Source organism: Urocitellus parryii, chromosome 12, assembly GCF_045843805.1.
Source record: "Urocitellus parryii isolate mUroPar1 chromosome 12, mUroPar1.hap1, whole genome shotgun sequence".
Lineage (NCBI taxonomy): Eukaryota > Metazoa > Chordata > Mammalia > Rodentia > Sciuridae > Urocitellus > Urocitellus parryii.
The window spans coordinates 82,866,168-82,889,994 of NC_135542.1; the positions used below are offsets into that span (position 1 = coordinate 82,866,168).

The 23,827-nt window shown below is 34.2% G+C and overlaps 1 protein-coding gene across 4 annotated transcripts in view; it reads right to left on the reverse strand.

Annotated features, from left to right (window-relative positions):
* Wdpcp (WD repeat containing planar cell polarity effector) overlaps positions 1-23,827 on the reverse strand; it is a 346,394-nt gene that overhangs the window by 206,199 nt on the left and 116,368 nt on the right. For all 4 annotated transcript variants that reach the window (XM_026387164.2, XM_026387163.2, XM_077791841.1 and 1 more), the window contains 3 exons: positions 12,313-12,427; positions 9,651-9,784; positions 6,122-6,313 (listed from right to left, as the gene is read on the reverse strand). In XM_026387164.2, the coding sequence (XP_026242949.1) occupies positions 6,122-6,313; positions 9,651-9,784; positions 12,313-12,427 (441 nt within the window). The remainder of the gene's footprint in view (positions 1-6,121; positions 6,314-9,650; positions 9,785-12,312; positions 12,428-23,827) is intronic.

The following is a 23,827-nucleotide window of genomic DNA, read 5'->3' on the forward strand; positions in this document are numbered from 1 at the left end:
ATTTTAAGAAAAAGAAATGGATGGGAATTTGTAAATTAAGAGAAACTTAAGATATACACTGAAATGTTTTAAGTGGATAATATTATACTTAGTTTCTGGGGATTCACTTGGGTGATAAAACTAAAAACTATATGGGTTTACAAGGAAATGATTAATAACCATGATGGTAGTGACTTCTAGGGAAGGAGAAGGTGTCAAGATTGTGACACATGGAATTACATCAGAGTACTACACAATTCTATTTCTCAACTCAAAGGTTCCCCTAATAATATTTTGTTAAGCTATAAACTTATTTTGTGTTTTTCTTTATGTGTGTTTTATTTTACAATAAACAGCTTTTAGAAAAAAAATCGTAAAACAGAATACCTTTGTCATTTGGCTAAAAGCTGACACAGTACATGACATTTCTTTGGAAGAGATGTTTCCTAAATATTTTGGCTTTTCATTTGAACACATCTGTAATGGTTTTTAAATGCCTCCTTTGTCTAATTTTATTATCTTAACAGTTGGTCACATTATTACTTTTCCATTTGTCATTGTTTCTAAAAATCACAGAAATAACAGTGTTTAATTTTTATGTGGAAAAGTATTTTTTTAAATATTTTTTTGAGAGAGAGAGAGTGTTTTAATATTTATTTTTTAGTTTTGTTCGGCGGACACAGCATCTTCGTTTGTATGTGGTGCTGAGGATCGAACCCAGGCCGCACGCAAGACAGGCGAGGCGCTACCGCTTGAGCCACATCCCCAGCCCGGAAAAAGTACTTTTGTGAGGTTATATTTCCATAATCCTGACAACAGTTTTAAAGTTTAAAAGGTCTGCTGATGTGTTTTGGATTAATTTGGTCAACAAATACAGTTTATCTTTTCTGAGTAAGATATTATGAAATTACACCATACTCAAAAAGTATTATCATCCACACATCTAAAAAGTTAAAATACCTGCTCAAATATAAAAGGGCAGAATAAGTTGTCATCACATTATTGTCAAAGTGAATGAAAAAGATAGTTCTAGGAAAATGGTGATAACTTTTTAAAAAGAAGTATAAAGAGTATATGGAACAGGGCGCAGTAGTATTTGCCTGTAATCCCAGTTACTCAAGAGGCTGAGGAAGGAGGATCACAAATTCAAGGCCAGCCCAGACAAACTACAGAGACCTTATCTCAAAATAAAGTAAAAAAAAAAAAAGCCTGGGGATGTCACACAGTGATACAGTGCCCCTGGGTTCAATCCCCAGTACCTTAAAAAAAAAGCGTATGGGAAAATGACCATCATATTATATATAATAATGTACATTGCCGCAGTCTGACTGGGCACAATTCAGGAGCCACTTGTCAAAAGAAACAAACTTTATTTTTAAAACTACAAACGCCAAACAAAACAGCTCCTCAGGAAAAACCCTCAGACCCCAACTGCCACCACTGGCTTCCAGAAGCCTCTCTCTACACAAACCACACCACCTCCCACAATCCTCCTGCTCTTGAGGCCGATTGGCTGGGTCGCGTGGGCGGAGCCAAAGAAGTCCCCCAATGAGCAGTTCCGTAGTCTGAAGGGCAGGGAAACAGCCCAATGAATATCACCGCAGAGGAGCCAATCAGCTAGATGTTGCTGGGGCCGCTGTGAGCCAATCATCAGCTGGCAGTCTGAAGGGCAGGGAAACAGCCCAATGAACATCACCACAGAGGAGCCAATCAGCTAGATGTTGCTGGGGCCACTGTGAGCCAATCATCAGCCGGCAGCTGGGAGTTTGCTGGCAGCTGGAAGTTTTCTGGGGCCCCTTTGGCTGTGGCTCTCAACAGTACATATACTCCATTAAAATATATTTTAAATGAATTTGCTGATAAAAATTTCTTTTTCTAGCCAGAATTGGTGGTGAATGCCTGTAATTCCAGCTTGGGAGGCAGAGGCAGGAGGATCACAGTTCAAGACCAGCCTGGGCAACTTAGTGAGACTCTATTTCAAAATAAAATTTTAAAAAAGAGCTGAGTGGTAGAGCACTCTTGGATTCAATTCAAAAAACAATTTTTTTCCACACTATATACTGTATATTTTTCAAAAGAATTTTTTTTCTTAGACTAAATAACTACCTCTGTTCTATGCTTTTAATTAAGATATGGGCTGTTATTTAGAGCTCTGTGGTGTGAAATTAGACCAGCAGTTTTTTAATATCCATAAAATAAATTAAAAACTGTTTCTCTTCTGAAAGATAATTCAGTCACAGAAAGCTTATTTCTGTCTCCTTTGTTTTCTTTTTCTTTTTTTAGCTGCTTGGTAAGCCAATTTTCTACTTAGAATCTACTGTTAAAACTCTTATTTGGTTCAGTATGTGGGCTTTATCCTTTCCATGGTATGTTATGCAAAAAAGATAACTCTAATTTTTTTTTTAAGTTTGCTATAAAGCAGTGGGCCTCAACTTGAATACCCAGGAGAATCACCAAGGAAACCCGGAAAAGATTATGAAGGCCCCTCCTATCCAGAGATCCTGAGGGAACTAGTCTGGGTGGATCCTCTCTGAGGTGATTGTAATATATTGTCAAGGCTAGGAACTACTATTCTAGGAACCTGCCAAATAAAAACTTATTATCTTTACTGATTAAAACCACATGGGAAATGCTTTTTTATTTTATTTTATTTTTTTTTTATTGTTGGTCGTTCAAAACATTACATAGTTCCTCATACATCATATTTCACAGTTTGATTCAAATGAGTTATGAACTCCCAATTTTATCCCGTATACAGATTGCTGTATCACATCAGTTACCCTTCCATTGATTGACATATTGCCTTTCTAGTGTCTGATGTATTCTGCTGTCTGTCCTATTCTCTACTATCCCCCCTCCCCTCCCCTCCCTCCCCTCCCCTTTTCTCTCTCTACCCCTTCTACTGTAAATCACTTCTTCCATTTGAATTATCTTGTCTTACCCCTCCTTTCCTCTTATATGTCATTTTGTATAACCCTGAGGATCGCCTTCCATTTCCATGCGATTCCCCTTCTCGTTTCCTTTCCCTCCCACCTCTCAACCCTGTTAATGAAAATCTTCGTCTCAAGCTCTTCGTCCCTACCCTGTCCTTGTTTCCTCCCCTTATATCAGAGGAGTCATTTGGTATTTGTTTTTTAAAGATTGACTAGCTTCACTTAGCATAATCTGCTCTAATGCCATCCAGGGAAATGCTTTTTTAAAAACTCATACTTTAACAGATCCAAAAATTAAATTTCTTCTCTACACTGCTCTTTAAAAAAAAAAAAAAAAAGTTTGAATTTTAGGGTATAAAAGCACACTGTATCTTTATTCTGGTGATTAGTTCAAGAAGTCCCCTACTACTAGTGAAAACTACTATAATAGACTGGTGGTTTTAATTCATGATAGTTTCAAGGAAAAAAAATGCTCTACTTCATAGTTAAAGATTATATCTTCATACACACACAGTAAAACAATTATTTTCCCAGAAAATATTTTTTTCCAAAAAATATTCATTTTTGGCATACTGAAGTTCAAATACATTTTTGAAAAAGATATCTTTACAAATTTTCCTAGCAGGCTAATTTTGATAGAATAGCTGAAAGGGTCATATTCTAAAATAAATGTCCTTGCTACAGAAAGAAAAGAATTATATACTTAATAGATTTGGAGTCAAAAGGGGACATTATACAATGATTGTGAATAAAAAAAATCATGTGTGGGCTGGGATGTAGCTTAGTGGTAAAGCATTTGCCTAGCATGTGTGAGTCCCTGGGTTTAATCCCTAGCAGTTAAAAAAAATCATGCAAAAATATCATATACAACCTTACGCAAATATATCTGAACACTTATATAAAAAGTTTAATTTTATAGAAATATAAATTATGGAAAACAACTCAGGAAAAAATAGAAACAAACAACTCTAAATATGGATCAGTAATGAAAAACTGTATCCTCCTTAAAAGACATCATACCCAGGTAATTTAACAGGTAAGTTTTACTGAAAACTCAGTATGAGATAATTCTTTTTGGTACTCAAGTCTTTTTAACTCCCCCTCCCTATCATCTGAACAGAATAAATAACTCCTTATGGTTCGAATTTCAGTTTACACATACTCTATCCACAGCACATTCACACTTTTTCTCTCACTAGTGGACACTAAGATCACTGCAGGCAGGATAGTTTCTTAATCATATCTCCTGGTATGAAATACAGTATCTACTTACGGTCATACTCAATAGTTGCTGAATGACATACTTTTTCAGGTAGGAAAAACCATTAATGTGCGCATGCAGGTAATGGGAAATAATGAAGCAGTAAGTAATTCATCTGGCTAGAGCATACATTTATATAAGAAAAGAACACTGGGAAAGTAGGTCAAGGCCAATCATCATCACAGGCTTTTCAGTGTTGAGGCTGAATTTAGTTTCAGCATCTACTGAAGTCATTTGAACAGGCAATGGCTAAACAAGATCTGTGCTTCAGAATCCAGATAAGCACATTTTTGAACTGTCAGGGACCTGAAGGTGACCTATCTGGTTTAAATCTATCACTTTAAAAATAAGAAAACTAGAGTCAGCCAGGGTAGGTGATCTACCTAAAGCCACAGAACACAGAATTAGCAAAAGGCAGGAAGAAGTTTAGAGGCATAAACTTGATTAAGGTTATAGTTAGCGAATGGTGTAATCAACAGACAAACCCAGATCTGTTCAACTCTGATGTCTATGATGTAGATGACATCAAGTAATGAGGGACACAGGCCATATGAACATGCTTTTAGACAACCCTAATTTCATTCTGTGCACTCATTTCAAATGAAGGTAATTTGTAAAGTGTATAACTAAAGGCTGATTTAATTGTTTTCACTTTTATTATATACAGAACATTTAATGGAATTATAATTAGCTTAATTACTTCAAATCATGTATATGAAGACTTTTACTCAAGGAGCTTCTGAACCCAAATCAATAAAATGGTGGACACAGACAGGATGTGCAGGGAACCAGCACTTGCTCTGTCCCATAAAATCCACACCTGAAGCACTCTCAGTGATTTTAGTCATTACAACCGAATTGGAAAAATTCTAGAAAAAGTAATCAAATTCTCTATAGCAGATTGAGAAGATTCCAAAGGAAGATATGCATAAATACTGTGCATAAAATATTAGGACTCTTTGGTCTTAAAAGCCAGTCTCCCAGTTTATAAAATCAGAGAGGTAGATAGAGAAAATAGACTTGTTCATTTTATCTCAGAATACTAATTCTGAGAAATACTCTTCAGAAGTCTAAAAGATAACAGATTTAGAGGAAAATAAAAGAACACACCATTTCACCAGATAAAACTTGAACAAAAAAGGAGGGAAAGCTCTTTTTTACAAGTTATAAAAAAAGATACACAGAGAACTCTGTATTCAAAGTATAGGTACAAACTGAAAATACACACAGGTTTGCTTACAAGAGTGAATGAATAAACCATTGTCAGGAATAGAGTGGGGATTTTGTCCTCTCCTGGTAGATTAACATTTTTGGTGCTCCTGTTAGAGACAGGATACTGCAATGAGAAGGCTGCTGCTTTATAGCTTTTCTTACATCTTCTCATCCCACTGGTCATTTGGCATCACAGGGCCTTATACAAAATAGGCATTTGACTAATGTTTGTTAATTGACTGATTGAAGTCTGAAGAGAGTAACTGGTAACATAACTTTCATAGTTATGAAATAATGAACAAATTGTAGGATAGTACTAATGATAATGACAATAGTGAATAGTGATTCAGAATTTACTGTATATAAGTACTACTCTAAATGCATGTATTAACTTATTCATCTATATTTACTTATTTTTCAAATAATGAAACTATAGCACATAGAGGTTAGTAACTTGCTCAAGCACATACAGCTAAGTAGTAGAAGAGCTAGGATTTGAACCTAGAAGCCTGTGTTTTTAATCATTACAGTATTCCAGTCAGCCTTGGAATTGTCTATTTATCCTCTAGCTCTCATACTTTTTTAAGATTTCATTTCATATATAATTTCCTTTTTTGAGTATTTGAAAATAAACAATAGGTTTAAGGCAATATTCATATTTTTCTCAGAACAGCAAAACTAATAACACTATTTTACTTGCACTTCATTAAGAGATATATATTTATTTTAAATTTACCTCCAGTTTTCCTTGAGTATAACCCAGGAGCAGAAGATTGGCTCTGTCCTTCTCTGAAGAAATTGGGGCCCAAGGCCAAGCATCATCACTGACCAGTGGCCACCAGCAAACAACCATATCCTGAATACAATTGATAGCTAGACGACGCTCTGCTGTCCTGTTTACTGGACCAGGTAATTCATAATAGGAAATCTAATGGTTAAAAAAAAAAAAAGAATACAAGAAACATTTCTTTTTAAAAGATGCAAAATCCTTGAAGTATTACTAAAATTAAAGCATCTGTAAATGTAAATACATGCAAGTAAATATGCATGTTAAACATGTGCTTAAGAAAGTGTCAGAATTTACCAAATTCTTTTGACACATATATAAAAAAGACATATGTTCAAATTCTCCCCATTTTTAGCAGAGGAAAGGAAAAGAAGAAATGTGAGTTAGGGAGGAATTGAATGTAGCAATTCCAATCAATACCAAAATGTACAGTCATGGTTGCTTGACAGCATCGACCTACACATAGGATTTAAGACCAGCTGTATTAAATGACAAGTTCAGTACTGCTGACCAAGAGTGTCGAACTACTGTTTAAGACATAACATGTTAACAATGACTGACAACAATAAAAGGAAAAACAACTTGAGGCAAATATCTCTTTAAAGAATATACGAGACATATACACATATATTCTGCATAAAAGGGATAAGCCACAGCATCATGCGTAAAAGTTTATGCAGCTTCTGAGAATTATGCTCCTCTTTCTTAGGAAGGATTTGTAGAATTTATTATTCAAACTATGTTATTTTGGAACATGGTTATTTGAAAACATAAGCACGGCACCATCTGGGTGACACATGCCAAGGAAATATAGATTGCACCGTATTTCTGCTTAAGGAATTAATGGAAGGTTGATAGCTTGGAAGAAAAAAAAACTATCTTGCCATTGCTGGTCAGCAATAATCGAACCACTTTCTGGGGATTAAGCGCATGGCTAAGCCTACTGGACCAGACACTAGCAAAGGGCAGGGGGTCTTCTTATCAGAGAAATGCTTCTGGAGCCAGTCTCACTACATGACAGATTGCTTTCATATTCCTGTCTGCAAGGCAACAAAGGATGGCAGTAATGCGATAATGCCAGAGTGCAATGGGTGTTAAGAACCCGTTGCATTTATGTATTGTATTTAGTAAATAATCAGGCTCATCCAAATTGTGATCTCACCACTCAACCAAGGCCATTAAAATCAAGGTTAATGCTTTAATAATCCTCTGCTATTTTTTTTCAATATGGTCAAAAGGAACCCTTTTCTATTTGCATGGCCATAATATTATTGACCTCTTCATCCTCTGAATGCACATCAAAAGGAACTGAAATCAAAGTAATTACCAGTGTTGTTCTCTCATGGTAAACATTTAACTCCCTACACTGTCCCTTCACTGTTAAATTGAATTGGATTTTTAAAATATAGACAGGAAAACTTGTTAAAGGTCAACAGTTTCAGGAATATTTACCCTGAAATTTCCTTTGCCAAAATTATTTCAATCTGAAATAATTAAATTATGGCACAGTTGTAAAGAAAAGCAGAATTATAATACTCTCTATTATCACTTCCTTGTTTTAAAATCCAACTGGGCAAGGACAAAACACAGATGTACCTTGTGCTTTTAAGTGCAAATTTCTATATTTAAGTTCTCAGTATATTATTTTAACTTCATACTTAAGAGAAATACCACTTTGGAATTGCTAAGTACTTACAAATACACACATATTCTATTTTGATGTCCAACTTGCCATGTAAGCATGTTATTTAAAAATTTCTAGACAAGAGAATAGAGTTAAAATGAGTGACTGACATTTTCAGTTCTTACATAAGCAAATCAATTATCTGAAATTTCACATTTCCTATGAATATTAATGGTATTAATATTCTGTCATGATCAGGAGTTATTAGCATCCTGTCATAATAAACAAATTTCTTAAAATATCCTTTGAATGGATATAATTATTCATATATTTATATTTTAAATATTAAAATATGAAGTGAAATTCATGGGTTTTCCAAAGGGAAAGAGATTACTTCTCTAATGTATAGAAATAATGTGGAAAGTCCATGTTCCTAATTTTCCAAATCCAAAGGCATAAAGAGTAAAAAAAAATTAATTGCCTGTTTAAGGTATAATAACCCAAAGACTAGGTCTATTTTCCACATCTTTTCATAAGGAAAACTGATAACCTAATAGTTTTTCTCTGTTCTCATTATCAGGGAACTATTTATCTATCAGTTGAGAAGACATAACCAAGCTACTCATCAAACTTAAGATGAAGAAACAATCATACAAAATTTTGTATAACATCATTAACAACACTTACTTTAAATGTTTTCAGTTAATGCATACTGGCATATTTTAAAGGCCAATATCAGTAAGTAAAAAATATTTCAAATAAATCTACAGGTAGCTGTTTAGAAAATGACATCATTTTAAGAATGCTAAAGGAAATTATATTTTTGACTAACCAAATCTAATATGTATCACTGATTTTCAATTAAAGAAAATCAATATTACATAAAGTTTTATAGAAGCACCACAAAGCTGACAAACAAAACCAGACTGTAGTTAAACCATAATGAAAACCTTGCTTCATGTACTTTAGTCCATGCCCCAATATTTTATTAAATAATAGATGCTTTTACTAAACAATCCCCATAGTACTACCAAGTCAATCATAATAAATAATAATCTCAAATGGCAAAAAGCTCAGTAAAATACAACTTTTCTAAAAATACACAAATTTCAGACACAGAGCTAGCTTCTAAAAATCTTTGTCTTTGCTATAAATACTCTAGGTATGACATAAGTGTGCATCTTTCTTAAGGAAGCTGTATATCAGTTGTGTTCCCAATGAACAGTGAACTGTCTCAAATCCATGACACAGAGGCTGGATCAATCTTGCAAACACAAGTCATTGCTGAAAAGAGGCCTTGAACTGAAACAGCCTGGAAAATGTATTAGATACCCATCCTAGCAGAGAGTATGTCTTCCCAGCGGTTAAAATGTAATATGAAAAATTTAAACATATCACTTAAAATAAAAATCTTGCCTTAATAAATACAAAGTCCTTGATAAGTCTTTTTTTTAATGTGTTTTGTTGTTGGTGAGGCTGGTATTGTGGTTTTATGTTTTGTTTCTTGTGAAGTGGAAACCACAGCAGCTATATGAGTTCTTAGGGGAAAATGAGATTGGTGTGTATATTGCTGCTGGCAAGAAAACCATTTTCAAAAGTGTAACTTGCCTTTGACTTCCATAAGTACTATAAAAACTGCTCCAAATATGCCAGTGTTAGACCTCTTCTCTTCATAGAGTGAAAAAGAAAAGTTAGGATGTCCACTGTTTATATGAATAAAGCTTAATCCCACAATAATTCTGGTTTTTCTGAAATCTTGAAAGGTTCAAGGAAAATAAACATAACATCAATTCATGTAATACTCTAGTATGCCTTAAGAACTAATAATATGACTATACACATTGAAATCTCTACCTTGTAATCTAAGGCTGAGAGTTTTTCCAATCTTTTGTTTATATCAGGAGAATCCATCTTCTTGGAAAACTGAATAAAACATAGTTTGTTCTGCACCAAAAATGATAAGATGATGAAGCTGTCTGTGAGAAGAGCTTAAAAAAAAGGTTTGATAATACCAGTTAGAATAAAATTATAATGAATATAACAGATGTTTTTCACTGAAATACTATAACAAAATCTATTTTCAGAAGATAAATATAATTGAAATCACTAATGTCTCCTAAATAGCATGATGTTTTACAAGGATATTGAACATATTAAAAATGAATGATAACTGTCAATCTATTCATATGGATTTGGTGTCTTCCCCTTTTTCTTATGACTATTTCAATATACACTGATGTTTGGAGATCACTCTAAATGACACATATGTGGAACCAAGACTAGAAAAGCATAAAAGAAAGACTATTTCACACCTGAATGTGATGATGGAAAAACAACATTTATTTTCATTTGTGCTTAGACTCTATGTTCATATACCACAAACCATCTAAAAATAGGTGGACTGATTAGGGGATACTATCAATCAGTGTTCTCTACCAATCTCTTTTTAAAATTTTCATTAGTGATACTTCTTTTGAGGGTTAACAGCTTGCATGAAAATATCCAGCATGAACATTACATAAGTTAGTATTTAATAATGAAGATTAGCAAAAACACATCTACAGCTTCATTTCTAAAGCATACAAGTAGACAGATAATTAATAGCAGGGTTATATAAACAACCACTAATGGTATATGAAATTATGATTAAAATATATAATAGGAACCTGAGGAATGTTTCGTGTTATTCCTAGCATAAAAAATTATTGAATGTTTTATAATTTTTTTTTTTTGTATTTTTACACCCCTGGCCATTCAAGCAGTGACCAACAGTGTATCTACACAATTACAGGAGAATCTGGAGAACTGCCAAGAAATCACATTGTTATCATGGTCCCATGAGAGTGTATTATTTTGGGTACAAATAAAAGAAACAAGTGAAAAAAGATAACTCAGAGACATGAATAGTATTGGAAGTCTCCTTTTAATTCTTACAGAGGAGCATCAATATGACAAAATCATCACAGCTACAATTTCATTTGCAATGTTCTTTTAGTAGAATATGAAAATGGAATCTCTTCCACAGGGAAGCTTCCTCAGCACCATATTCCTACAAGGAAGAGGAAATGGCATGCTTACAATCCTACCTCAGCTTGTTATCAGTAATGTTGCTAATTACAGCAATCCTGCAGAGTGCTTTTTTTTTTTTTTCCTGGTACTGGGGCTTGAACTCAGGGGCACTACTGAGCCACATCCCCAGTCCTATTTTGTATTTTATTTAGACACAGGGTCTCATTGAGTTGCTTAGCGCCTTGCTTTTGCTGAAGCTGGCTTTGAACTCAAAATCCTCCTGCCTTGGCCTCTGGAGCTGCCTGGATTACGGGAATGTGCCACCGTGCTGGCCAGGGTATTTATTTTTTAAGGTGACACGATTGTGTCTGATTTGTTCAGAGAGCACACAGTGGACAGAAGGTTTTTTTATTCTCACCTCTGCCCTCTCCTCCTCTAGACTACATTTTCCTTTGATTATTCAATTTAAGATACTAACCATTTTAACCTTTCATGATGATACAAACTGTTTTTAGACCATTTACTTTGAATGAAAGAATATCATCATAAAAAATTCAGGAGTTAGCATAGTGCTATTGCTATGGGAAAAAAAATGAGCACTGTAGTCAGAACTTGTGTTCAAATCTTAGCTCAGTTATTCTCTAGCTCTATAAGTCTGGGCATATTCCTGAGTAGCTCAACTTCAGGGTCCTCATCTAATAAAAATGGAAATAACTATATCTTATATGGTTATTTTCTTGGATTAAATGATATAGGTGGGTTGGCACCCTATCACTGAGCTTTTATGACTTAATAAATGTCAGTTAACCTTCCTATTCAATAAGTAGCTTAAAATATTTTTGTGCTTTGTACCAATGATACATACACTTGTGGTGCCATTTAATAGAACCAGATTTATCCAGTATTTTTGGTACTGATTTTTCTTTCTTTTTTATTTGTGGTGCTGGGGATTAAAGCCAAGGCCTCATGCATGCTAGACAAATACTTGATCACTGAGCTACACTCCCAGAATAGCACTGATTTTTAATACTTAGAAAATATAGCCTCACATCTCCCAAAATATAGTATTCATGGGTTTTAATAACAAAGAATCTTTCTGTAAGAGCCAAAGCACTTATGATCTTTTTTCAACTGGTGGCTGTGTAGACATATTTGTGTTATTTATTCAAAATTAATTTTGATATGAAAATATTTGAAATGTCAGTAACAGAGGAATAATTTTGAAAGAATAGAAAAAAACCTATTTTAAAAATAAGGTTGTTTTTTTTTAAAGGAAGACTGAAAAATGCTCAGAATATGAGTCTAACACTTGACAAGAAAAAAAAAATTGATATTTAATATTAGTTCAAACTTGTATTGGTCCCAGGGGTTGTAAGTATGCTATTACAAGCAATTACTTGTTGTGTTTGCAAGTCCCCAGTGGTAATAATTAGTCTACCTGTTGACACACTATTTCTCCTGCCCCACTGTTAATGTAGGCAATTGATTTGCACATGGGGGTAATTACCATCACTGATGGTGTCTGAGATGAGCTTCCCCACCAGGCTTCTGTCAATCACCACTTTCTCCAGCTGCGGCCCAGAAAGACTTAGGGACACCAGCACACCTGAACCAAAGAGGAGCTAAAATCAGGTAAGGGGGAGAGAGGAAGGAAGACATGCTGAGAATTAGAATCTTAAAAATCTTTCTCCAAATGTAAAACTTATACAGTTATTTACACCATGAAATCATGAAGTTTTGTTCACTGAAAAATAATCACAGACATTCTTAGTAAAAAAGAGGCAGGTGGCTAAATGATGCAAAACACTAAGTACATTGATTAAAGCTATATGCAGAAATCTAAGTTAGTGTATGTTTATTAGAAGCTTAATCTTCTAAATATGTAATGTTCAGGCAGAAATAACTGCTTTGTTTTGCTTTCATAAAACATAGTATATTCTACTAAAATATTTGAAAGGTTTTCTGTATCAGATACCAAAAGAATATTTCTTGAGGTTTAAACAGTCATTGTTATACATTACATATATAAAAGAAGCCACCATTACAATATAAACAGCTAATATTGATTTATTTGGAATTTAAATCCTATTTATTTCCAAAAATAAAAATCTTGTCAGTCTAACATAATACATGTAAATCAAGGCAATTAAATAAAATTCTAAATTTTAAAAATAATAACACCTACCATAAACAATTTCACAAGGACAGAATAATATAATAAAGCTTCCAGATTTTATCAAAATCAGTGTTCAAGCAATCACCCAACAAAAGATGACTGGATATCAAAATTATAAGTTTATACTGCTTCTTTCCATTTGTGGCAGCATAATTCATTCATCTCCAAATGTTTAAAACTTCTGAAAGGACTATGCATATGCGTCTGCTTGTTATCCATGAGATTTTGAAATATCAACATTGGAAGAAATTGTTTCACCTTCAAGGCAACAGACTCAAAGCTGATGAATCATGGAATAGCATATGGTATAAGAAGAAAAAAAAACCCAATTGTCAGTAAACTAATCATGAATATGCTAGCCAAATGAAAAGAAAACTATGATTTAAATAAAACAGGGGAATTCCCCACCCACCTAGGCTTCGTGTCCTAGCTAGAGAGGATGATTCCATGTTAAGACATATTTAGACCCCTGTGAAAGACAAGCAGCACCAGGGACCAGGGTCCTAGAAAGAAAGCCTACTATTCTACCACTGCCCAACAGATTTCAAGTGTCTGAATCAGAAAAGAAACTGAAGGGGGTCCCTTTATATACAGTGTTAGAATCCTTGTCCTTATCAACAGATGCACTATCTCATTTCATGTTAATGCTTCTATAAGAGCTAAGGCAGGCAGGGTAAGAAGACTTAATCATTGTTATGAGTTTCAGAGACTAGTAAGAGAAGGCACATTTGTTCCAGGAGTTTCAAAATACTTCACAAATTAATTAATCTCCACTGAATTACATGCATCCCTGCATGATGTCTTGATGGCAAATGCTGACAGAATCCCTATGGGAATTCCTCACAGCAAAACAGCATGTGGTCTTCACTTCCCAAATTTTCTCTTCTCAGGCAATTTTAGGATCATCTTTCATATCTAGCTTCCTCTCTCATCAGATTCTTCTCCCCTTCTTTTTTTTTCAGTGCTGGGAATTGAATCCAGGGCCTCATGCACGCTAGACAACTGCTCCATGACTGAGCTACACCTGTCCTTTTCTGTTAATTTTTATCTACTAAAAATTTATATCTTATACTCCTAAGCACTTCTTTTCCTAATTATTCATTGACTCCTACTTCCTTATGCACATTGGTTAGGCTATGTTTATCTTTGTATCATTAATGCCTAGTATAATGCCAGGCATACAGTAGGTGCTCAATATATATTTGGAGAAAGAATCATAACTAACTCTTCATTAGATAATCCATCTGCACATGGAGATAAGAGCACTTGGGCGCTACTTGGGCACTGTGGGTCTTGAACATTCCTTCAGAATCTTTCTCAAAGTCTAAGTTCAGTCACTTATCCATATATTCATTCATTCATATACAGATTACATATTATATATATATATATATAAAAATTTATATATATATATATATATATATAAATTTAGCACACTGTTATGAGCCAGGCACTGTTCTGAGTGCTAAGGATAGAGTAATGAACAAAACTGACAATGCCCTTACATTCTCTGTCCTCATTTGAGTGTGGACATAGATAATATAGTATTAGATAGTGATAAGAACCATGGAGGAAAAACACAGCAAGTTCAGAATTTTTAGGAGGATACTATTTTAAACAGGATGATTAATTAAAGAAATAACAGCCTCCATGAGGAAATGACATTTGAGTACAGATCCAAATAAGAGAAGGAACAAACCATACAAATGATTGCAGAAAGGGAGTTCAAGGCAAACATCAAATGCAAAAACTCAGGTTTGAATGTATCTGAGTGACTGAAGAAAACTAGGCCAGTACCCCTGGAGGGAAATGAGGGAGAGGAATATTCACAGAGGAAAAAGGTAGAGACATAGTCAAGAGTCACAGATTGGACCTTGTTGATGAGAAGCTAGTGGGGTATATACAGCAGAGAATTACAAACTAATTTATGTTTTAAAGAGGGGCAGGGCAAGAGTGGAAGAAAAAAGACCATTAAAAGGCTACTGCAGTAGAAGACGACAATGACTTGAACCAGAACAGTAATGCTGGGAGAAATGATATGTGGACATATTTGAGAGATATTTTAAAGAGTATCCACTAGAACTTGCTGAAGGGTTGGATGAGGCCTGTAAGAGAAAGACTCAAAGTTTTTGGTCTCTGCAACCAGGTTAGTGAGATAAGGAACGTTAGAGGAGAAAAAAAAAATTCAGATTATGGGAAATCAAGAGTTTGTATTTGGACATAAATTTAAAGTGTCTATGGAAATTACTGGACATATCCAATAGAAAATCAGAAATTATTGTGAGTGGGGACTAGATATGTATATTTGGGAGTTATTAACAATAGAAAGGTAGTATTTAAAGTCATGAAAATGGGCAAGCTCTTAGGAAATGTGGGGCGGGGTCTAACATATGAACTCTGGGGTATCCCAACTTTAGACATTTTAAAAGATCAGGTTATTCTTCTTACTGAAACTGAATTTGGGCACCTGTTATGATAAAGGTATGTCCACCATTTCAGATCTCTCAAAATGTTCTGTGGCTAAAGGCATCCCTGATACCAGATTTTGGAATATGAAGAAATATATAAATTAATAAGCCAATTAATGCATTTTATAAAACACCCTGTGGGGAAGCATGAGATTTCCAAATTCTGGTGCCAAAGACACTCCTGGAGGTAGTAAAGGAGATAAGTAGAGATAGGAAAAAAATAGTCTGAAACTCGAAAAGAATATTCCAGCCCAGACAGGAAGGTGCTAGTCTCACCTCTGCCTGTTTTCCCAAAGTGGTTAGTCTTTAAAGCCTCCAAAAAGGAAAAGGCCTGTGTGAGATTTGTTAGGGCAAGAAGGATAAAGGGCACCAAGATAGTGTCCTATTCCAATGGCAAGGGGTTTTAGGATTCTGGAAGCTCAGAAAAATGAAAAAGAGCAGGCTAAGTGGAAAGGGAGGCACCTCTAAAGCAGATATGAACTTGTGAAGAGCCCTGAGGATGAAAGGATGAAAAGGCCAGTGGGATTTCCCAACATTGTCTCAATTTGAATAATGTTTGTTATGCAGGAGACAACTAAGGCAAATTAGGAACAGAGACTTGTTTTCTCTGACATCCTTCCAGGAAATGACTGCATCATTTCCTCCTTCTCATTTTCTTCAATGAACTTAAACCAGAGAGGTGTGTTTTCTCTTTAAGAAACTCGGAAATGATTCTAAGGTTCTTTGGATGGCTCTTCAAATTGGTTTCTCTTGCTGAAGTTAGAGTCTACAGTGCTTAGAGCCAGTACTTAATTGGAAATAAACTGGTACTTTGAGAAGAAACAGAAAATTAAGATTACATCATTAATCAAATCAAAATATAAATAAAAATCTCTATTTCATCCACTCAATAGTTCAAAAACTATGTGAGTACCTTCTGTGTACCAAATATACAGATGGAAAACTGATGGTACACAAGGCAGAAACAAATTGGTAGAAGATATGTAGAATACAGAAGATCTCATTTTAGAGACATAGCTTTAGTTAGGATAAAGGACTGCTTCTTAGAAGAGGTAGCTTAGAACCCACAAAGAAAAGAAATACACCACACCTGGTATCAAGTATTGACGAACTGGTACAAGTAATTGTGAATAAGCTCTTTTACAATAGTGATCAACAGTGAACATTGAATCAATATTTTCACTATTTAAGAAAGTCCCCCCCCCTGCCCCACAATTCATGTGATTATTATCACACATGGGTAGAAATGATAAGGAAAGGCATTCATGGTCAGTACTAAAAATCAACAATGGGTGATATGCTCAATCCACAATGGGTGGACAGCCAAGACTGATCCCATGAGATCATTAAGATCCATGTGGGAGATAGCAGTACTAAACATTACAATCTAGAGAGTCAACAAGTAATCAAGATGCTCCGAGTAAATTCTAGGGCTTGAAAAAATAAAGTATGATAGAGCCACTTTCCTAGAGGCCCAGGGAATTTGCATGATAATGGTACCTCATACTCCCTTAAAATCCAATCCATTGGATGAATTCCAGAGAAACTCAGAAAACCACAGATATTAACAATTTTACACAGGAAAATCTATAATGAAGACTAGGGTCACTGATTATTTTAGCAGATAACTTGCTAGAAAAGAGAGAATATGTTCTCTGTAATTTATTCCTTCATTCAGCAAACATTTATTGAGTATAGAGGAAAACCATGCCTGACTAATCCATTAAAGTAGTGAGACGAAAGTAAATGTAGCTAAGACAAGGATGAAAAAAATCAAATGGACTCACTATTCAGAACTGACTTTAAGAAATAAATAGGTATTTTTCTGGAAAGAGAAGTGTTAGTTGTATAGTTTCTCAAAGAGCTGTGTAACGTTATTCAATATATGGAACACATTCATATCTAGAAATGTAGCTGCCTGATAAGTTTATTTCAATTTAACAAATTTCATTTTATTAATTATTCTCATCATAAAACAAATAATGCTACATTTTAATTCTGTGTGTTTACATAAGGAAAAGCGATCATTCCAAGAAAAATATTTGTAATCATGGTCAAAAATCACAAAAAGATCAAAAGGTAAGCTTTACATCTATTAGTAGTTTTTATATCTAAAAGGGTAAAATAAGTGGCAAGAAATGAACAGGAAGACATACCAGATGATATAAAACATTACATTTCATAACATAATTTACAAAAGACTTACACTATAATGAATGTAAAAATGCCAGTATAAATTTAGTATACAATAAATATAAAAGCTAAAAAAGTAAGATTGATTCTTATATTAATTCCCAATCAGAAGAGTAAAGCAACTAATCAAAGGTCGCATAATTAGTAGGAAAGCAAAGACTAGGTCTGCTAATACCATTTCTATACTCTCCCTGTCAGTGAGGAACTGACATCCTTAACTATGTTGACTTCCATGCAACATGCCATCTGGTTTCCCTTTCTCTGGATCTTTTCTTCACTCTAAGCCAATGGTTCTCAACAAGAAATGATTTTGGTCACCAGGGACAGTTGTCAATGTTTGGGATGTTATGATAATCACAGCTCTCCATGTTAGCCACCTCTTCAGAACCTCATCTGAAGAGTGCTTGTAAATGCGTTACTGTGGAGGCCAACATGTTTTCCATGTTTCCATTAAGCAGATTTGAGAGCTCCTCAAATTCTAATCATACTTTTCTCACATAAAGAAAAGGTAATGTGGGGCTGGGGATGTGGCTCAAGCGGTAGCGCGCTTGCCTGGCATGCGTGCTGCCCGGGTTCGATCCTCAGCACCACATACCAACAAAGATGTTGTGTCCGCCGAGAACTAAAAATAAATATTAAAAAAAAAAAAGAAAAGGTAATGTTATTAAGCTGCCTTCTGTCATAAATGAAGACCTGGCCAGATGTGTCAAATGGAGAGGTGGGCAGTGCACAACCCAGATAAGGATCCTGAAGCAAACCTCCTTTGTGTCTCTAGCCATGTTCAGGGCTATGACTCTGATGACTAATGCCAGTTGTCAAAATAGAAAGAGCTCCAGGGTAAGACATAGAGCTACCTGAGCATGCTAGAAATATCCTGTTAGAACATCTCCTTGCTTTTGTTCTAATTCTCTGCTCACCAATCAGCTTTCTTATCTATAATTTAGACTCTTGAGTAATTCATCCATCAGGTGGGAATGCCCCAAGCAAATGAGCAATGTCTATGATATCAGATAAATATCTCACATTGTAAATTGATAAATTACCATTCCAGTTAATAAATCAGTTGCTTCTGAGTTTGGCTATTGTGAATGTTGTTAGTACAAGAAAATAAATAGAGATAACATAAGAGATAGATAAGTTTAATTAATCAGAAATTTTCTGCTCAAATCCAAGATACATTGTAAAGCAACTAATTTTTAAGTTATAGATCTACACAATTTTTAAGTTATAGATCTACACAAGCAGCATAATCTCATTTTACTAGAAAAAAACAAGTGTGGTATGTGTTCACATATGCATAATGAGATTGTATAAACACAAAAAATGTCAGAAAGAATAAGTTCAAAACTGCTGGTATTAGGCACATCACAAGATCGGGAGCTAGAAGGCATGAAATTTAACTTCTTGGTTTATAGATTTTTTAAAAAGTTGATATTAGGGATTTCTTTTTAATGTTTGGGTGTTACTTGGTAATTTTCTATAAAACTTTTAAAATAAGCTCTTTAAATATCTGGTCACAAATATATTTCTTATTTTATGGCTTTAAAAAGAGGGTACAAATGTGTTTCTGAAGAGTCAGATAGTATTGCCTTGATTATTCATCCATGTCCAATTTTCTTATTTACTAATGATATCGACAACAATTGTAAAGTATGCTACATCTAAACTATGGATTAGTGTGCACTTATTAAAAATATGGAGGTAGGGGCTGTAGCAGCAACTCAATGGTAGAGCACCTGTTTAGCATGCATGAGATCCTGAGTCTATTCTCCAGTACTGGGGGGGGAAAAGGAATTATCTGTAGATAACTGGCAGATGTACTATTATTATTGTATGAAGCTAGTTATAGAATAATATGTATGATTCAATTTATTTTTAAAATATACATTTATATGCACACATACATAGATGAATGTTTGAAGAAGGATATATATGTATGTCAAGCTACTAACCAAAATTACCACTGGAGAGGGAAATGAGTTTGGGGTGGGGGGGACATTTGCTTTTTACTATATATGTTTGTGCTGTGTTCCATGTTACAATTACAGGGAATTATCTATTATTTTAAATTTTAACACATTAAAGGTGTTTGTTTTGAGATTTCCATTTTTAATTGCTCACCTTTACCTACAAAGATCCAAATTCACCAGTAAATTATACTGGGTCTCTTCCATTTACCTCAGGTCTACCATTTTAAATATACTTCCTTGTCTAGTCTCTTTTATTGGAACATACTCAACAACTGACCTTTATACCTTGCAAGTCTCCTTCTCTATAATCCATATTAAAGTAGCATAAGCATAAGAGTGTTTCCTAAAGCATGAAATAATAATCTTTTACAACCCTCCAGAAACCTTAGAAACTTTTCACATAATTGGTCCATCTTCAAGACTGACAATAGCACTTCCTGAGTTTACTTACTTACATACACACACACACACACACACACACACACACACACGTATACACACACTCACCCTTAATCTTCCTAATTTATCCCATAGAGGATTATGGTAGGTTTAAGCACAACAGAAACTTCTTAAGAGTTGAATATTGTTAAACTGTTACTATTGCTTTTTGTTAAACTAGAAACCAAAACAAAAAATATCCAAAACTAAAAATGATCACATAAAGAAAATGTGGTATATATACATGATAAAATATTATTCAGACTTAAAAGGGAAAGAAATCCTGTCATTTGGGACAACACGAATGGACTTGGAGAACATTTAGTCAGACACAGACAAATGCTACAATTCCCAAAATTGCTCCAAGTAGTTTTTAAATGTTTTCACCACAAAAAATGATAAATATGAGGTAACAGATTTGCTAGTTTGATTTGTTTAATCACTCTCCAATGTATAAATACATCAAAATATAACACTATTACCATAAAGATTAACAGTTATTTTTTCAATTAAAAATTTTTTTAAATGTTGATTAAAGTGAAAAATTTCACAAAATATCTGCTTTGAGTTTTACAATGTCTCCTCTCAAATATTTGATAAATGCTCTCTTGGGAGATGGAAATCTGATGGTGAACAACGCAGAAACAAATTGATAGAATATGTGTCGAATACAGAAGAAGAAAGTTGATTGAATGCTGAGTAAACAATAAGAAATGGACTCCAAATACAGACAATTTTTTGAGAAATATGATTCAGAAGGAAAAGGTAGTACCTGGAGGGGAGGGGATATGTGATTGAATAAGAACTGTGCTTATTTATTTAAATGGAAAAGAGTGGAGCCTATTCAAAAGCTGACTAGGAATGTCAAGCAACCCTGAATAACAAAAATGACTGAAAAAGAACAAAACTGAGGGACTTAACATTTCCTGATTTCAAAACATATTACAAAGCTATAGTAATCAAAAATGGTGTGGTACTGGCTAAGAAAAACCCATAAATCAATGGAATATATTCTGTTCCAGAGATAAACCTTCAAATACATGGTCAAATGATTTTCAACAAAGGTACCAAGACCATTCAAAGGGGAAAGACAAATGGTATATATGGTACTAGAAAACTGAATACCCATATATGAAAGAACAAAGCTGAACCTCACACAATATACAAACATTAACTCAAAATGGAGTAAAAATATAAAATGTTAAAACCCAAAACTATAAAACTTCCAAAAGAAAATGTAGAGTAAAAGCTTCATGATATCAGAATTGGCAATGATTTCTGGGATAGGACACCAAAAGCACAGGCAACAACATCAAAAATGGACAAATGAGGCTATATCAAACATAAAAACTTCTGTGTATCAAAAGGCACACTCAACTGAATGAAAAGGTAAACTATACAATGGGGAAAATTTTGCATATCATATTGCTGAAAAGGGGCTAATCTTCAAAATATATAAAGAATGTCTATAATTCAACAACCACTGCAACCATCACCACCACCACAACAAAAAATCAAATAACCCAATGGATAAATGGAAGGGCTGGGAATATAGCTCAGGGCAGAGTACTTGCCTATCATGCAAGAGGCCTTGGGTTCAATCCTCAGTACTGAAGAAAAAAGAAAGGAGGAGTAGAATGGATGAGGGGGAAAAAAAAAGAAATTGGCAAAAGACTTGCAGAGACAGTTCCGAAAAAATTACATACAAACTCCTAATAAGTACATGCAAAAATATTACTAACCATTATAGAAAGACAAATCAAAATTAGAAGATAATACTTTACACCCATCAGGATGGTAGTGATTTAGAGTGATAAAATAACTAAATCAATGTTGTTGAGGATATAGAGAAATTGGAATCATTTTGTACTGTTGGTGGAATTGGAAAACAGAAAATATAATGATGCTCAGGGAGCTGTTGTTTAATGGGTACAGTTTGAGTTTTACAAGATAAAAAAGTTCTGAACATCTGTTTTACAAAAATGTGAACATACTTAATTGAATCGGACACTTAAAAATGGTTAAGATGATAAATTTTACATTATGTGTTTTTATAATAATTTTTTTAATTAAAAAACTGTCAGAGTTGATTGGAGAGTTTGAGTTGACATACAGATTAAATTTATTTCTTCAGAATGCAGGTATCTGTGCCAGACATCGTTCTAAATATTTTACATGTATAAAATTAATTCGTATAATAAACCTATGAGTTGGATATTTTTACCATCATTTCATAGCTAAATAAACACTGGCACAGATAACTGAAGTAACGTCAGCATCACATAAAAATAAATTTAGGGATTGTGTCCACCTACAACTAAAAAAAATTTTTTTAAAACTAAGAGGCATAAATTATTATTTGGCAAAAAGGCTTGAAGCTTTCTATCAGTTAGCACTGGCACATTTATAACACAGTATTCTCAAATATCATGCTCAACTTTAAATACTTAGTTTGTACACACATTTCTATCTGGCACACTTCAACCTGTGTATCTAATACAATGTTCTACATTTAAAATAAGTCACTTAGGTTTTTATATAAAAAATAAGTACAAATATTCAAGTATAATGAATGAAGTCTTCCCATTACTTTACTCTCAATTAGCTTTCTATTTAAAACTTAGATAAATTTCTCATATTTATTTCTACTTTGTAAAACACATATGGATATCAACAGGGGAAAATTATTCACATTTTGAACTCATTTAGCTTCACATGTATTTACAATTAAATAGAATATGTAAGGGAAACCTGTAGTGTTTTTTTAATATTTTTTGAGCTGTTGGTAGACTTTTATTTTATTCATTTATATGTGGTGCTGAGAATTGAGTCCAGTGTCTCACACATGCTAGGCAAGTGCTCTACCACTGAGCCACAACCCCAGCTAAAGCCTAAAGTCTTCAACTGACTTCCTTTGAGGCAAAATACCTTGAAGCTTCCAGAGCATTGTTAAATATGAATGCCAAAGGTAGAGCCAAGAAGTTAGGAGTTTCTTTAGAGAAATGTTTTAAACTGAAAACAGTAAATAAAAGAGAAGAAAGAACCATTTATGAAGAGAATAGAAAGGAAATGTTCATTGATGATACAAAGACACATTATTATAAAGAATGAAAATTTTCTGTCATAAGCATGTTTCAAAACTGGGTTCTAAAATGTAAACAACTGATGCATCAGTAGATTATCACAGGTCATCAAACTTTGGATTCAAGTTGTCAAGTTAAAACAAATTATTTTTTTCTATCTTTCCGAGAAAGGAGTGAATTTTTTTGACTAAACAAGAGTAATTATTAGGACAAGATATTAAGCTCACTAGTTGAACATTAAAATTCCTACAGTGTTGTATGTAGTGCAAAAGCACACACATTTTTTTTTCGTGGGGGGGGGGGGTTTGCCAGGGATTGAACTCAGGGGCACTCAACCACTGAGACACATCCCCAGCCCTATTTTGTATTCTATTTAAAGACAGGGTCTCACTGAGTTGCTTAGTGCCTCGCCTTACTGAGGCTGGCTTTGAACTCGAGATCCTCCTGTCTTAGCCTCCCAAGCCACCAGGGGCACACACATACATTCTTTATAAAATGTTTAATGTAAACTTCTGTGAGTGTGATGGCTTTAATATGAACCAATCAGAGATTCTTCAAGAAAAACTAAGGCTAGGAGAATAGCTGACTGATGGGACTCTACACTTTCCCTGTTGGATATCAGCCAATAACTGAGGATAGTGGGGTATGGGACCAGCCCAATTTTGTTCAATAGAAAACTCCTGTAAGGAGCAAC